The 17,075-nt window shown below is 40.4% G+C and overlaps 1 protein-coding gene across 1 annotated transcript in view; it reads right to left on the reverse strand.

Annotated features, from left to right (window-relative positions):
• The window catches only part of nav2a (neuron navigator 2a), a 331,375-nt gene that overhangs the window by 267,190 nt on the left and 47,110 nt on the right, over window positions 1-17,075 (reverse strand). Inside the window, 2 exon segments of the mRNA XM_034163924.1 lie at window positions 5,958-6,177; window positions 6,884-6,956. Coding sequence (XP_034019815.1) covers window positions 5,958-6,177; window positions 6,884-6,956 — 293 coding nt within the window.

Genomic DNA, 17,075 nt, shown 5'->3' on the forward strand with positions numbered 1-17,075 from the left:
TTCATCAGCTCCTCAAAATATTCCCTCCACCTTCTTAACATGCTGTCCTTGCTTGTCAGCACATTACCTTCTGCATTTACCACTATAACCTGCTGCACATCATTTCCAGCTCGATCCCTTTGTCTGGTCAATCGGTACAAGTTTGTATCGCCTTCCTTACTGTTCAATTTCTTGTACAGCTCACTATATGCCTGTTCCTTAGTATTTGCCGCTTCTCTTTTCACTTTACGCCACATCTCCTTGTACTCCTGTCTATTTTCTTCATTAACTAACAATTTAGTTGTTTTTTCCTGATGACTCACTGCAGTTTGGTGTGATTTCTGCCCCCAGCGTCTCTGTAGGATCACATCCTCTCATGAACACAAGTTGAGCTATAAATTAGGAACTAGTTGCTGAGTCACAGAAACAATTCCCGTGGTGCACAAACACAGACACTGATTAACCAGAACATCTTCTGGAAGATTTATGACCAAAGACCTTTATGTCAAACCAACTGGACTGTATCACTCTGTCAATAAACCCTGAAAAACTCCAATATCGCTGTAAAAATTGACATATCTGACAAAACTGACACTGATCATATACCAAACATTTTCATAATTGTGGCATTTAATGTATCATAATTTAAGCATTTATCAAACAACAAATTCCAAATATTCACAAATGTAAGAATTTGAAGCTTTTTCACACACTCTAAAAAATGAACCGCTGTCTTAACAAGAAAAAATGATGTAACAATTTGCATAGATTTTTTTAAAGTTATTTCAACTTAACTAAAGTTATTTCAATTTAACTAGAGTAGTCTTCTGGCGTTAACGCAGCTGAAAGTTGAAATAACTACAATGTAAGTTAAATAACTACAATGTAAGCTGAAATAACTTAAAAAAATGCAAATTGTTCCATCAATGTTTCTCGTTGAGATAGCGGTTCATTTTTTAGAGTGCAGTTTTACAGTTCTACTGTTACACATGTGCCTAAAAGTTTTGAAAATAATGATAAACTGTTATTTATTCACTACATTGTGAAGCTGTCATTGCCAACTGTATTTGTCTTGCCGTGCATCCGACCTACAAAGAAATTAAGTTTTAATTTTTAATTTTTGAATTTGCTGTTTATATATATATATATATATATATATATATATATATATATATATATATATATATATATATATATATATATATTTGGCTTTTGTTAGAACAAACCTGTTTGGACATTTTGGGCCTGATTGTACTAAAGGTTTGCCTGTGCACAACCACCACTGCACTTATAGATTATACGTATACTTATTATATACTGTATTTGCATGCTGATTTATAAACAGTGCACAATGAAAACAGTGCCGTCCAAATGCTCAGAATAGTGCATATTGTCTATTTAGCACATCTGCTTGCATGAATATGCAATTTGGTTTTTGTTCACCTGAGTGTACAAAACTCTAGAGGTGAACATGCAAATACGCAAGGTTTGCATACGAAAACCTGATTTATTAAGGTCAAAAGGAAATTTAGCGGGTGATAATATCATTTGTAGTTTGCAAGTTTGAAACCTTGGCATTGACTGATTGTGCTTGGCAGTCTGCTGTTCCAGCAGCAGAGGGCACTGCCTCCCTGTGCACAGAATAAAAGTCATTCATCCAAAACCTTTGGCAAAATTTAGTGTTAAACATTTTACTTTGTGTTTTTTTTTTTAATTCTTCCTGTCTCTCGTTCTTTAATAAAAATGTCTCCATGGACTTAAATTTCAGTGAATTGACAGAAATATTTGTTACTCCATAGGCTCCAGAGACCCTTAACTGGAGTAAGCTGGTATAGAAAATGGATGGATGGATGGATTTGTTGTCCTACTTATCAATAAATATATTTCCTACACTGTAAAACGTCACAGTTCAGAAGCTGTAAAGCATTTGTAATGTTATTCTCATGCCGAAAATGAGAGACAACGTTTTGGCTGTTTGACTGTTTTTTAACCTGTAACTGTATCCGAAAAAATGTTTTCCTCACAATCCTGAAAAGCAACAGCAGTTATCACAATTTTGGAATTATGTTTGTGTGAAAATGTAATTAATGAAGTTGCTACATTTATATTTCCCAAATGTCTTTGACAACACATTACATATATAAATGGCATTTTTGGTGAAATGAGCCAAACAAACATAGTACTGATTTCCAGGCTTATTTATTTATTGGTCACTGCACAATCCAACATAAAACCTACAACCTAACAGAGTTAGATTTATGTTTTAGTTGTGGTGTGCAGACTTTTGATTGACACCACGTACAAACCTCTGTGAGGCCCTTTAAGTCTCATATTTAGCTTCACCTGAATTCGCGTTCTTATTAAAAACAATTATTGGACCCATGACTCTGTTTTCTCAAGGTCTGATGGGTTCAAAGAAAGTTTCCTCAAAAACCATGAGCCCAGAGCGAGAGTTGACCTTGTCTTCACCCTGTAGTTACACATGCAGACCAGAGGGTGGAGCCGTTGCATTGCTGTGAGGAGCAGTTGGTGAGGACCACACACACAACCTGGCAGGGGGGCGGCAGCATGCAGGAAGCACCATGGCAAACTGTTGACTTATTTATTGGAGCAACAATATATAAATATTTCTATCTGTAATCACATTGTGGCCATTCAACATGTGACGTTAAATTATTGGTAAACCTCTCTGGTGTACGGAAAGCCACATTCAAAGTGAAGTGTCTTTAAACACGTTGGCATCGTCAGGGAGGCTGTGATGAAGCACAACTTGAATTTAGCATATTTATTCAATACGATGTGTTTAGACATGCTGTAAAAGTAACATTTATCAAAAAGTTATTGTAGCTATGTGAGATGGGAAAACAGCTTGCCATAAAACCGCATGATAAAAGCCGGTGTCTGGGAGCTTTATGACATCATTTGACAGCGCATGCTGATAAATGGATGAATGTGAGTGAGCGGTACGTAATCTGGATGACGCGCACCGTCGAAGAGTTCAGCCACTTAATTGTTAATGTTACATTATATTGGGGGGGGGGGTGCCTGTAGAGTAAACACACACACGCTGTGTTAGGACAGTCACAGTCCATTTAGCAGGCTTGAAAACGGAGCGCCCTGCCTGACAGGAAGCGGCATCAGCAAATGGAGCTGCACGTCCGATCTGCTCAACTCTCATGCACATTACACGCAGATCGCCCCGAATCGCACAATCATTCAGAGATAATGTGAGCATCGGTTAGCGGTGAGGGGAGGTGGGGGGGGGGGGGCAGGAAGGCAGAAGAAGCTGACCTAGAGGTCTTTTTCTGACCAAGGGAGAACTTGAGTAGTTTACTTTGAGAGCCGTCCCTGGAGGAGGGGAAGAGAGAAAAAAAAATGGAAGAGGACGCAGTTATCAATGACAAAGTGTGAGCAGGAAGAGACGACGTGATGGAGAAGAACATCAGCGAGCGAGAAATGACCACAGTGAAAACAACCTGTAGAAAGTCATCCACTTTAGTTCCTGCTTTTACCTCAACCAAGGTTTTTTTTTTTTTTTTTTTTTGTCAAAGTTTGTCTTTTAGCAGGATTATTCAAAAAATGAATGAACATATTTTGCTAAATGTAGAAATGTTGGAGTTTTAGAGCAACAACAAGCACGTTAGCTCACGTTTGGACACAGATCCCGGAGTCTGCTTGTTTTGACTGGTCTACTCTGACAGACTCTTCATAAATGACTAGAGGCACATCGTCACATGACCATTGACGGCTAAAATCTCAGCTGTTATGAATTCCGTGCAACATTTCCTTTGAAACAATTTTGGGAAGTCTCTAAGTGTTCCACTCAACTTTGACAAGTGCTTCATTTGTGCGAGTCCATCAAATATGGCCATCGGGTATTGGGAAGGCTTTGCGTCCATCCGTCTGTCTGTGCTCAGTATAACTCCGGTCCCATTACTGGCAGAGTCTTCAAATTCACAGAGAACATTCTTGGGACACAGACCTTGGACAAGTTCAAAGATGGTTAACCTTGACCTATGGCATATCAAGATGCTGATTCGATGGCTTGATTGTTGCACAAGTGTGCCTTAGGCAGGGTATGAATAATCCATGTCACGTGACATACAAATCACCAATCAAATGACAAGGATCTATTCAGTTGGTCAAATATACATTAAATGGGGTTTTCAATGTTAAATTTAAATGGCCACAAATTCTGTAATCTGGATCAGATCCTGATCAAACTTTGTCATTTGATAAAGGACACCATCCTACATAACGCTGTCAAATATTTAAGACATTTTATCTTTTTTGACAGTTATGAAATTTTTTGAAAATTCATTCAATGCTAAAGATAGGGATTTTTCCAATTTTCCAGGATTTTTCCTGACTTTGACCTTGAAAATTTAATCAGTTCTTGCCTATGAGGATATGAATCTTAATAGTCCATGAGCCAGTCATCAATTTTGACCTAATCGGTACCACTGAAGGTGACTAAACAACACTTAGAATCCAGCCTCAGTGTATCATGGCCTACACAAAAATGTATGATAGCCATCCTAGGGTGGTAGCTGTAGCCAGGTTGGAGTCAATGAAGAATTACACAGAGGTCAAAATTTTAAAATGCTCCAAACACATTGAAAACTATATCATATCATTCGTCTGATCATAACCATTCCAAAAAAGTATAGTTTGTACTATCTATGATGGAATGTTCTGAGGTTATGGGGAAAAACAGCAAAAAATGCTGACAAAGGTCAATTTCAGTTTGTACAGGGGTCAAAAGTTAAAGTTGCTAAAATTCAGTAAAAAAAATGATGCAAATTATTGTTTGGGTTAATAGGGTTCTAATAAGGAATAGTTTGCACCATCTGTCATGCTTCATTATCATGTTACAGGGTAACATATGTCACATGTCATAGAATCCAATAGATGTTGACCTTGTTTGACCTTTACCTTGAAGACCAAACATTAAACACAGTCAAAACTATTCCATTTATTAATCCTTTTATTTCAACCAATAAAATTGCATCATGCTGTACTGAAATTGGAGAAACCTTAACTTTTGACCCCTGTACAAACTGAAACTGACCTTTGTCATAATTTTTGCTGTTTTTACCCCATAACTCCAGAACATTCCATCATAGATAGTCCAAACTATACCTTTTTAGAATTATTATGACCAGACAAATAATGTGACATAGTTTTCAACATGACTGGAGCATTTTTAAAGTTTGACCTCTGTGTAATTCTTCATTGACCCCTACCTGGCTACAGCTACCACCCTGGGATGGCTATCATACATTTTTGTGTAGGCCATGATACACTGAGGCTGGATTCTAAGTGTTCTTTAGTCACCTTAAGTGGTACCGAAAACCTGCTTGGCCCATGGACTATAAGTAAAAATTTCATAACGGTGTATAAAAAATTGTGGGCTCCAGGCTGTTCACAAACAAACAAATAGGGACAAAAACATAACCTCCTCCAACTTCGCCGATGGAGGCAAAAATGGATGGATGGATGTTTGTGTGACTTTAAAAATGACTTGATGCTGCAGCGTCCCCAGATGTCCTGGTGCTAAGGTGCATCATCACAGAAGAACTCAATGAATGTGTGGATGGTGTGAGGTCTTAACGTGCATCCCTTCAGCCAAGCCCCATCTCACAATCTAAGGGCCCCTTCACACATAGTGTGAATATGTACAACTCAGGGGAGCTCCCGTCAGAACAGCTCATATGAGCGAACCACGAAACATCGCGCTGAACCACCGGCATCGTGCCGGCACAGCACAATTTCCTTCAGGATAAATAAAGTTGATCTTCTTATTCTTCAAAGCCACAAGAACATTTCTTCATTTTTTTGTTTTGCTTTGACTTGAATAAATCTCACCATTTTGGGGAACACTGGATATTTCCTTTGTGTAAGTGAATTTAGAAGCATTGATGAACGAGGTCCCCGTCCGTTGGTGGACTGTCCTAGTGTTTGACACGGGGCCTTACCTGGACTGCATCTCGGCCTGCGCTGCTGCTTTGTGGGCTGTGAGGGCAGGGGTCCCATGCGTGGAGTGGCTGAGCTGGGCCGGGGCGCTGCTCTGCTGGCTGAGGGGAGCGTGTGGGTTCTGGCTCTGTGAGTTCTGCCTCTGGGCCTGCTGCTGCTGTTTGTAGCGGGACAAGCTGAAGAAGAGGCCGAGGATAGCCTTCAGATTGCCATTTCGAATCTCTGGAGGGTCAGACACAAGGAGAGCGTGGAACATTTACACAGGCAAAGACGGAGTGAAAGAAAAAGCATTAGGGCGGCAACTAACAATTCTATCTGTAATTGATTAATATGCCTACTGTTTTATTCAATTCATCAATTAATTTTAATAGTGTACTGATTATTTTCTGATCAGTCAATTGCCCTTTATTTAATTTATGAATAGATCAGCCATAAATTCTACCAATAACTTTCTACATTATATTAAAATATTTTGTTATAAAAAGGATGCATTTTACAAGAAATAATACTTAAAAAAAACAAGCATGTAAAGGATACAAAGTGCCAGAAATTAAAAAAGGCGGAATATATATATATTATATATATATATATATATATATATATATATATATATATATATATATATATATATATATGTGAAATAAACAATCTTTATTTATCTTTGTAACTATTTTAACATCAATTTAAACTCTCTTTTGCACAAAGTGCAAATCAACGGGTAAAGCTTTAATTATTATTTTTTTTATCAAGAATTACTTAAATACAACCTGACAAATTGCCAATATCTGAGTGGGTCAAGCAGCTGTTCTGGTCCCTGACTGCATGTGACATTTGTTTAGCAGTTAGGTTGCTTTGGCCCAGTTTGGTGTGTTTGGGTCATGTTCTGTCTGCTGCCCTGGTTCCAGTGAAGTGCATGAATCTATCTTACCTTCTGCAGACAGGCCCTGGATGTTGACTCCTTTGGCTGCCAGGAATTTGAGGCAGGCATCAATGTTCTCAATCTGGACAGGAAGAGACAAACACACCTGCTTTGAGATGCTGCACCCTTCACATTTACATATTCAAATATCACGTAGAAGCGCGTTACCCAGACATGAACACACTTCAGCCATACAGCTGAACTGGAGCTGGGAATTAATAATAATAATAATAATAATAATAATAATAATGAGAATAATAAAAACGGGAGTTATACCACGTGGTGTCTGCGGTTGTATTTGCCTGCTTGTAAATTGCGAGGCACATTACATCAACAAACCATGTGCTACAACACATTCGTGGCCAACCATGAGCTTCACATGTTTGTCACGGTTACAGACTGTGACCTTCTAGGATTCACATCCATGAACGTGAGAACAGGTCTGAAGCAGCTTGATGTGCAGAGATGGACCATTTCTGACATTCTGCAAAGATCACCGACAGAATCAAAACAGGATTCCAGATGAGCAGACAGAAAGGCGAGCCGTCACTTGCAGTCTGTGTCGATCCGTCGCTAGACCCACACAGGATCTGATGAGCGGACAGTCTTTGCGCGGGAGCCCGTGACCTATTGTCCACTGAGGCTGCAGGCTGCCGCTGTAGTCACACAGTAAACCCCATAAAACACGTCAACGTGATGGAATGATCAAAGTTTACCAACACCGAATGAGCAGATATCACACACACACACACACACACACACACAAACCGCTACTTAACTGACACACTGATCATAAAACAGCAATTATAAACACGCCGCAGAATGTCCAAAGGTCAAAGAGGTGCCAGATCGAGCAAAGATCGCAGAATCCATTCTGTCATGGTACACTGTAAAAAAAACAAAACAAAAAAAAAAACATTTGGACAACAGATTCAAGAACCGTTCTCATTACACCGTCACCCAAAATTCCATAAATAAATAAAGATGGGTTCTCATGCATGGCTACAATGTTTGCTGCTCACTGTGAAGTAAAATGGTTTGGTCCACATGAGGACAGTGTGTGAGACGCTACTATGACTGCTGGAACCTACAAGCTTCACCGCGGCATCTGGTGACTTTTCTGTGGCTTCCACGTTTATACACAAGTATTTATGCGGCCACCAGGGCCGTATCTAGAATTCTGAACTCATGGGGTGCTGCTGTTACCCCAATGAATGGGAATCCAAGGCTTGAAATGGTGCATTTTTTTATTTGTGCACAGCGGGATCATTGTGACAGATGCTGGCATAAGTAGAAGGCTGACCTTCACCAACACCTTGGATGATGACACCAGCAATAACCGACTCTCTACTGCCTTTAGTAAGACCATATTGTTCCATGATGACCACACATAGCTGTGAAGAGAGACACCGGGGTCATGTCAAGAGTCAGATCATAAACTGTGGTGGTCACTGGATCTCATAATCAGTAGCTTAAATCTGACTAATAATAAATGATAATTCAGAATAATTCATTTAGTTTTGTAAAAAAATGTATATAATGACACATCATAACAATAAATTAAGAAGAAAACAATAAAACAGTATATTAGGAACCACTGTTAAAACTATAATGGTTACATTTCACAAATTGGGCCTAAAAAGTGTAACAGGGTCATTTTTTTAAGATTCATTATGTAACATATACACGTATTCCTTTCAAATGCAACCTTCTGGATTTAATTGTTCCATTTAGTTTTAGAGAAAAAGCCAATTTATGTGACATAAATGAATGGGAAATGTACTGGAATTCAAACTCTTTTTATCGATATTCTCGGAATTGACCTTTTTTGCAAAAAATACGAGCATTATCAATTTTCATGCAAAATCTATGGAAGTGGTGTCAAAATGTTCTGAAGAACCCATTCTTTCATAATATACCATATTTAATTACATCTGGGCAAAAAATGACTGTATGTTTAGTGAATCACCACCGCCGAGTCCACCCCTGACAGAATTACTTCGACAAACCACCGAGGTTCCTTGATTTATGTCCACATTTTATGAAATACATATCACTGGAAAGAGAACATCCTAAGCTTTAAAATGACACCAAGATTGTCTTGAAAGGTCTTCTCTTCTCCAAGAAAATACATCTGATGTTCATAAAAATTAACCAGAGAGTTACAAGTCCACCCTTTTTGATACACCAGTATATGAAATGTGACCTAATAAAAATCATAATTCATCTCAAAAGAATTAACACTTTGTGAGAGAACCACTTCTTTAGGTAAATTGTTCCATAATACCATTGCTCTATTACTAAAGAAAAAATTTCTAAGATTTAGTCTAGACTTTTTCACCTCAAGGCTGAGCTCATGGCCTCTCAGGCCAGCATACCTTCTCATTTCAAAGAAAATTTCAAACTTTACATTTTCGTAGCCATGCAAAATTTTATACATTTCAATCAAATCATATCTGATACATCAATCATCTAAAGTGGTTAGACCCAGTTCAGCAATTCTGTCCTCGTAGGACGGATATTGCAACTCCGGAACCAACTTGACGGGTCTTCTTTGCACATTTTCCAGGAATTTACGTCTTTTTCAAAGTACGGCGCTTCAAGCCTGAACACAATACTCAAGATTAGGGCATACGAAGGTCTTATATAAGAGAAAGAAGCACTCCTTGTCGATATACACTACCATATCTCACGGCATGTCGTGATTCAGCATCACAAAATATACGTTAATCTATTGGTTCACGAAAAGTGCAAAGTTTTTGTATGGGGAGGATGAATTTATTGTATTGTACATTCCGTGAGGGGGGGTATGGTTAGGGGAAGGGTAGTAAGTAGGGTTAGTAACAGTAAGATTTAAAAAAACCCGTCACGAAAATTTGACTCATTTTGTGACAGGAGCATGAAAAAACTCTTGAGACTGGGTTGGATATACGAGAAGGCTCTTTTTATGTTGCCCAAATATACTGACTGGACTGGTGAATGCTATGGATGAAGATGTTTTTAGACATTCTGTGACTGTTTTTGGTCAAGAGTCATGGATTAGATTCAAGTTGACAGATTAAAAAAATATAATATTCTTAACACAGTGATCTACACTTTCCGCCAATATCAAGTATAATGCAAAGATGCAGTGAGCAGTCTTGAAAGCACTTTGAGAATGAGGTAGTGTGTGGTCTGCTAACAGGAGGGATCCTCTGACTAAAGGTTCATGACATGATTACACTTAATAGAAGTGACTAAATATAGCCTGACCTACAGCCCCCTCTGTGGTTCTGCTGTGAGGACGGATCTGACTGTGAGGAGAGAAGCAGACGTCAAAGCTCCTCAGCCACCATTCTAATTGAGGGGTAAAATATAAGAGTTTACCCATCAACCAGAAAAGACATAACGGGGATAAAGTTGTGATCAGGATTAGATTCAATCAATCAATCAATTTTTTTATATAGCGCCAAATCACAACAAACAGTTGCCCCAAGGCGCTTTATATTGTAAGGCAAGGCCATACAATAATTATGTAAAACCCCAACAGTCAAAACGACCCCCTGTGAGCAAGCACTTGGCTACAGTGGGAAGGAAAAACTCCCTTTTAACAGGAAGAAACCTCCAGCAGAACCAGGCTCAGGGAGGGGCAGTCTTCTGCTGGGGCTGGTTGGGGCTGAGGGAGAGAACCAGGAAAAAGACATGCTGTGGAGGGGAGCAGAGATCAATCACTAATGATTAAATGCAGAGTGGTGCATACAGAGCAAAAAGAGAAAGAAACAGTGGGAACCCCCCAGCAGTCTACGTCTATAGCAGCATAACTAAGGGATGGTTCAGGGTCACCTGATCCAGCCCTAACTATAAGCTTTAGCAAAAAGGAAAGTTTTAAGCCTAATCTTAAAAGTAGAGAGGGTGTCTGTCTCCCTGATCTGAATTGGGAGCTGGTTCCACAGGAGAGGAGCCTGAAAGCTGAAGGCTCTGCCTCCCATTCTACTCTTACAAACCCTAGGAACTACAAGTAAGCCTGCAGTCTGAGAGCGAAGCGCTCTATTGGGGTGATATGGTACTATGAGGTCCCTAAGATAAGATGGGACCTGATTATTCAAAACCTTATAAGTAAGAAGAAGAATTTTAAATTATATTCTAGAATTAACAGGAAGCCAATGAAGAGAGGCCAATATGGGTGAGATATGCTCTCTCCTTCTAGTCCCCGTCAGTACTCTAGCTGCAGCATTTTGAATTAACTGAAGGCTTTTTAGGGAACTTTTGGACAACCTGATAATAATGAATTACAATAGTCCAGTCTAGAGGAAATAAATGCATGAATTAGTTTTTCAGCATCACTCTGAGACAAGACCTTTCTGATTTTAGAGATATTGCGTAAATGCAAAAAAGCAGTCCTACATATTTGTTTAATATGCGCTTTGAATGACATATCCTGATCAAAAATGACTCCAAGATTTCTCACAGTATTACTAGAGGTCAGGGTAATGCCATCCAGAGTAAGGATCTGGTTAGACACCATATTTCTAAGATTTGTGGGGCCAAGTACAATAACTTCAGTTTTATCTGAGTTTAAAAGCAGGAAATTAGAGGTCATCCATGTCTTTATGTCTGTAAGACAATCCTGCAGTTTAGCTAATTGGTGTGTGTCCTCTGGCTTCATGGATAGATAAAGCTGGGTATCATCTGCGTAACAATGAAAATTTAAGCAATACCGTCTAATAATACTACCTAAGGGAAGCATGTATAAAGTGAATAAAATTGGTCCTAGCACAGAACCTTGTGGAACTCCATAATTAACTTTAGTCTGTGAAGAAGATTCCCCATTTACATGAACAAATTGTAATCTATTAGACAAATATGATTCAAACCACCGCAGCGCAGTGCCTTTAATACCTATGGCATGCTCTAATCTCTGTAATAAAATTTTATGGTCAACAGTATCAAAAGCAGCACTGAGGTCTAACAGAACAAGCACAGAGATGAGTCCACTGTCCGAGGCCATAAGAAGATCATTTGTAACCTTCACTAATGCTGTTTCTGTACTATGATGAATTCTAAAACCTGACTGAAACTCTTCAAATAGACCATTCCTCTGCAGATGATCAGTTAGCTGTTTTACAACTACCCTTTCAAGAATTTTTGAGAGAAAAGGAAGGTTGGAGATTGGCCTATAATTAGCTAAGATAGCTGGGTCAAGTGATGGCTTTTTAAGTAATGGTTTAATTACTGCCACCTTAAAAGCCTGTGGTACATAGCCAACTAACAAAGATAGATTGATCATATTTAAGATCGAAGCATTAAATAATGGTAGGGCTTCCTTGAGCAGCCTGGTAGGAATGGGGTCTAATAAACATGTTGATGGTTTGGATGAAGTAACTAATGAAAATAACTCAGACAGAACAATCGGAGAGAAAGAGTCTAACCAAATACCGGCATCACTGAAAGCAGCCAAAGATAACGATACGTCTTTGGGATGGTTATGAGTAATTTTTTCTCTAATAGTTAAAATTTTGTTAGCAAAGAAAGTCATGAAGTCATTACTAGTTAAAGTTAATGGAATACTCAGCTCAATAGAGCTCTGACTCTTTGTCAGCCTGGCTACAGTGCTGAAAAGAAACCTGGGGTTGTTCTTATTTTCTTCAATTAGTGATGAGTAGAAAGATGTCCTAGCTTTACGGAGGGCTTTTTTTATAGAGCAACAGACTCTTTTTCCAGGCTAAGTGAAGATCTTCTAAATTAGTGAGACGCCATTTCCTCTTAAGGTAAGTAAGTTGCTTTGGCTTCTCCATTGTTTCACTCGGGGTTGCCAGTGCAAATCTGAGGAGCGTCTGCTTGTTAATTTGGCACAGGTTTTACGCTGAACGTCCTTCATAAGGGGTGCCCGAGTTCTGTCCTTGAGATCTACCTTCCTGACACTCTTAGTTGTCTCCCTGCTCCAACACACCTGAATCCAATGAAAGACTCCTTAAAAGTCTGCTAACGAGTCTTTCATTGGATTCAGGTGTGTTGGAGCAAGGAGACAACTAAAAGTGTCAGGAAGGTAGATCTCTAGGACCAAACTTGGGCACCCCTGCCCTTCATGATGCAGCTCCATATTACATAGAGAATGGACAGGGGTGGCATTGAACTTGGGAACCTTCTGCGCTGGAAACAAGCACACTTAACCACTTGGCCAGTACCGCTTGACTGCAGGTGCAATTAGTGTAAATCCTGAAGTTAGCCTTTAGGGTCTTGGTACTGCCTGTCTTGCTGTATGGTTGTGAGACTTGGATGCCAACTAGTGCCCTAAGGGATACTTGGATGTCTTTGGTACTATGACTCTTTGGAGGATCCTTGGGTACAGCTGGAATGACTTTGTGTTGAACGAGCAGTTAGTGAGGGAGACTAAGATGAGGAGTTTCATTTTCATTGTGTGGGAGCATCAGCTTCTAGATTTTGGCCATGTGGCGCATTTCTTTATGTGTGATCATGACTGCTGAGGAACCCGGTAGCTGGAGAAAGCCAAGGGGGATCACGTTTGACTCGGCTGTGGCTGATGGTTATTTTAGAGATGTGGACCAGCACTCAAGACAGTTCCGTGGTGCCATGGATGTGGCAAAGTGCATGCTCTCAGACCATTTTTCATAGTCCTTTCTTGACACCTGCTATTCATTCTGGGAGCTTCTGCACAAACAGATTAGATTACAAGTAAGTCCTTCACAGGTCTGAGGCCCATCGGGATGGTGCTCATCCCTGGATTCTGGGGTGTGAAGCCGCTGAGAGTTTAGGACTCTCCTGCACTGGGACATCAGTCCTTCACAGGTTACTTCCTAGTCAAGGCTGGTACCCATTTGCATCTGGTTGGACTGAGACAACGCAGATCAAGTGTCTTGACCGAGGACACAGACAGGTAGCATAAAGAACACACCAGCAATCAAACAACAGTGTGCAGACTGGTTGTCCAACTCCTGCCCCGCAAAGCCACCTGCTCTGCATTTTAGATTACAGGAACAAACATTCAGTGACTACAGACCTTTACCCCCTGCTGTCACTCATGTGACCTTTGACCCCAGAACAGCTGTTAGACAGGTTGATATATGCAGGTGATCCAACGGGCATAAAACGGCAGGAACGCAAAGAATGAGCCTGTCTCAATACCACAGACCCTTAAAAATAAACCAGGCTCACATGCCCCTTGAAGCCAGCTGAAATACCCCCGCAGACTTTTTTTTAAAACTGCATCTGAGGGCCTGAGCCGCTCCTCTGCTGCCTGACATTCCTACGTACTGTTGTCGTTTATATAGATATAGCCTGTTTCATGAGGACACATCAAGTCCGTCCTGCTGAGACATACCACAGTAAGACCTCTCAGAGGGTTTCAATCCAAAACCATTTGGTATTTAAAACCTACATGCAAACTACACAGGATCACTGACGATACCCCCATCACAACCTCACAACCTCCTCAGGCTGCATTTTAGTCAGCAGTGAAGGTATACTGAGCACAACGTCCAACAAAACACGAAGGTTTGCCGTCTTATCGTTGGCACTGTGTCAAGGTCACGGTCTCTGGTGTGAGACTCTCCAACAAGGAGACTAAAACCCAACCTGCTGGCTACTGTTAAAAGTCATTTATGCTCTATTTACATAAAAAAAAAACATAAAACACAGCAACAGTTAAAGAAGTTGTGAGAATGTTTCCATTGCAAAAGAAACAAACATGGAAGTGTCATGATCCGACCCTTTTAGGCCAGATGTTATGGTTCTGTGCTCTGAGCCTTTAGTGTTTTTTGTCATGTCATGTATCATGGTCATGCTTATGAGCTTGACGAGCTCGTAGCTTATGTTTGGTCTTGTTTCATTTTCATGTCAGGTTACCGTGCTCATGCTCAGTTTCTTATTGGTTTTGTTTCATTTTCTGGCCGCGTATATAGTTTTGCTGTATTATTTATTGTTTGCTTTCACTCTTGGTCCCTTCTGTTGCTTTAGTCTTAGTTTAATTCTGTTTATTACATTTATCGTATTATGCTTGAGTCACAGGTTTTGGTTATCATTTATCTTCAAGTGTTTCTTATCTGATCATGTTCAGTTGTTATTTATTCCATTCACTGGTTATCAGTTAGTTCGTTTTGTTTATGACATTATTCTGTAGTCTCTGGTTTTGTCATTCTGTTCATTTATCTTTGGTGACTTTATTATCGGTTATTGCATTTACTTTTTCATATTACATCAGTTTGGTTCTAGTGTTGATTATAATCATTAATCTTCTTGTTTCCCACTATTTACTTTATGTCACGTTATTTCCTAGCTTTTCCCCTTTTGTTTTGTTCACGTTAATTATTGTTTGTTGAGCACCTCACATTTTGTGCTGTTGGTTTTTCAGTCACTTACAGTGAGGAAAATAAGTATTTGAACACCCTGCGATTTTGCAAGTTCTCCCACTTAGAAATCATGGAGGGGTCTGAAATTTTCCTCTTGGGTGCATGTCCACTGTGAGAGACATAATCTAAAAAAAAAATTCCGGAAATCACAATGTATGATTTTTTTTTTATAATTTTTTTGTATGTTACTGCTGCAAATAAGTATTTGAACACATGTGAAAATCAATGTTAATATTTGGTACAGTAGCCTTTGTTTGCATTTACAGAGGTCAAATGTTTCCTGTAGTTTTTCACCAGGTTTTCACACACTGCAGCAGGGAATTTGGTCCACTCCTCCATACAGATCTTCTCTAGATCTTTCAGGTTTGGAGTTTCAGCTCCCTCCAAAGATTTTCTATTGAGTTCAGGTCTGGAGACTGGCCAGGCCACTCCAGGACCTTGAAATGCTTCTTACGGAGCCCCTCCTTAGTTGCCCTGGCTGTGTGTTTGGGGTCATTGTCATGCTGGAAGACCCAGCCATGACCCATCTTCAATGCTCTTACTGAGGGAAGGAGGTTGTTTGCCAAAATCTCGCAATACATGACCCCATCCATCCTCCCTTCAATACGGTGCAGTCGTCCTGTCCCCTTTGCAGAAGAGCACCCCCAGAGTATGATGTTTCCACCCCCATGCTTCACGGTTGGGATGGTTTTCTTGGGGTTGTTCTCATCCTCTAAACATGGTAACTGGAATTGATTCCAAAAAGGTCTATTTTGGTCTCATCTGACCACATGACCTTCTCCCATGCCTCCTCTGGATCATCCAGATCAGTGGTCTCCAAACTGTTCCAGAAAGGGTCGAGAGGGTGCAGGTTTTCTTTGCGGCCACTGACTCCAGCAGGTGATTTCACTGATGAACTCATCCCACCTGCTCCAAGTTATGTTAATCAGTGAAATCACCTGCTGAAGTCAGTGGCTGCAAAGAAAACCTGCACCCTCTCGGCCCTTTCTGGAATAGTTTGGAGACCACTGATCCAGATAGTCACTGGTAAACTTCAAACGGGCCTGGACATGTGCTGGCTTGAGCAGGGGAACCTTGCTGCCCTGCAGGATTTTAAACCATGACTGTTATGGTTTGGACGCGGATTGAGGAGCGATCCAGTGTCTGACTGAACCCAGCGTCAAATAACCAGAAGCAGTTCCAAAAGAAACAAGTTTTTTTTTTTTCCCCTAGTGCTGTACATGAAATACTAAACAAAACTGGTGAGGTGAAGAGGCGGCGCGCTTTCTCAGCGTCTCAATAGATCGGAGCCCGAACGTTTTGGACTCAGGAATTCCGCCGACACCCCCCCAGGTGGCTTTTCCCAGGACTGTACTCTGTGAAGGAGGAACAGAGGTGAGGTTATTCAACACTGTTACCACGAAATATTATTTAGAGGCACACTTATCAGCTACACGTTCAGGTCTGCTTTCGGATTTAGTTCAAAAGGGCTGCTGCTCACAGCTAGTAGAGGATAAGCAATCCGCGCGCCACTGCCGTGAGGAGCAAACCAGACAATTTTCACCAATATTTAATTATAGCTGTGCAAAAACGCCAAATTACAATTACAGATAAGCCTTGCAGAATAATCACCTCTGACGTGTGCTGACCGCGTTTGCCTCTCACCCTCGTCCTCCTTCACAGGCGCAATGTCAGAATCTGGAGCGGCCCTCAGCGTCCCCAAACAATCGTCACATGGTCGTATTCTCCGGCAATTCAGCCCTGATGGCTTAAATGCAGCTCTTCATTTCTTCATTGGCACCAGCTGAGAGTCCTTAGATCTGCACGTGAATGCCACAGGTGTCGTAGATTGTCCTGATAGAGAGCCGCACGTGAGT

The sequence above is a fragment of the Thalassophryne amazonica genome, chromosome 2 (assembly GCF_902500255.1).
Source record: "Thalassophryne amazonica chromosome 2, fThaAma1.1, whole genome shotgun sequence".
NCBI classification, from domain to species: Eukaryota; Metazoa; Chordata; class Actinopteri; order Batrachoidiformes; family Batrachoididae; genus Thalassophryne; species Thalassophryne amazonica.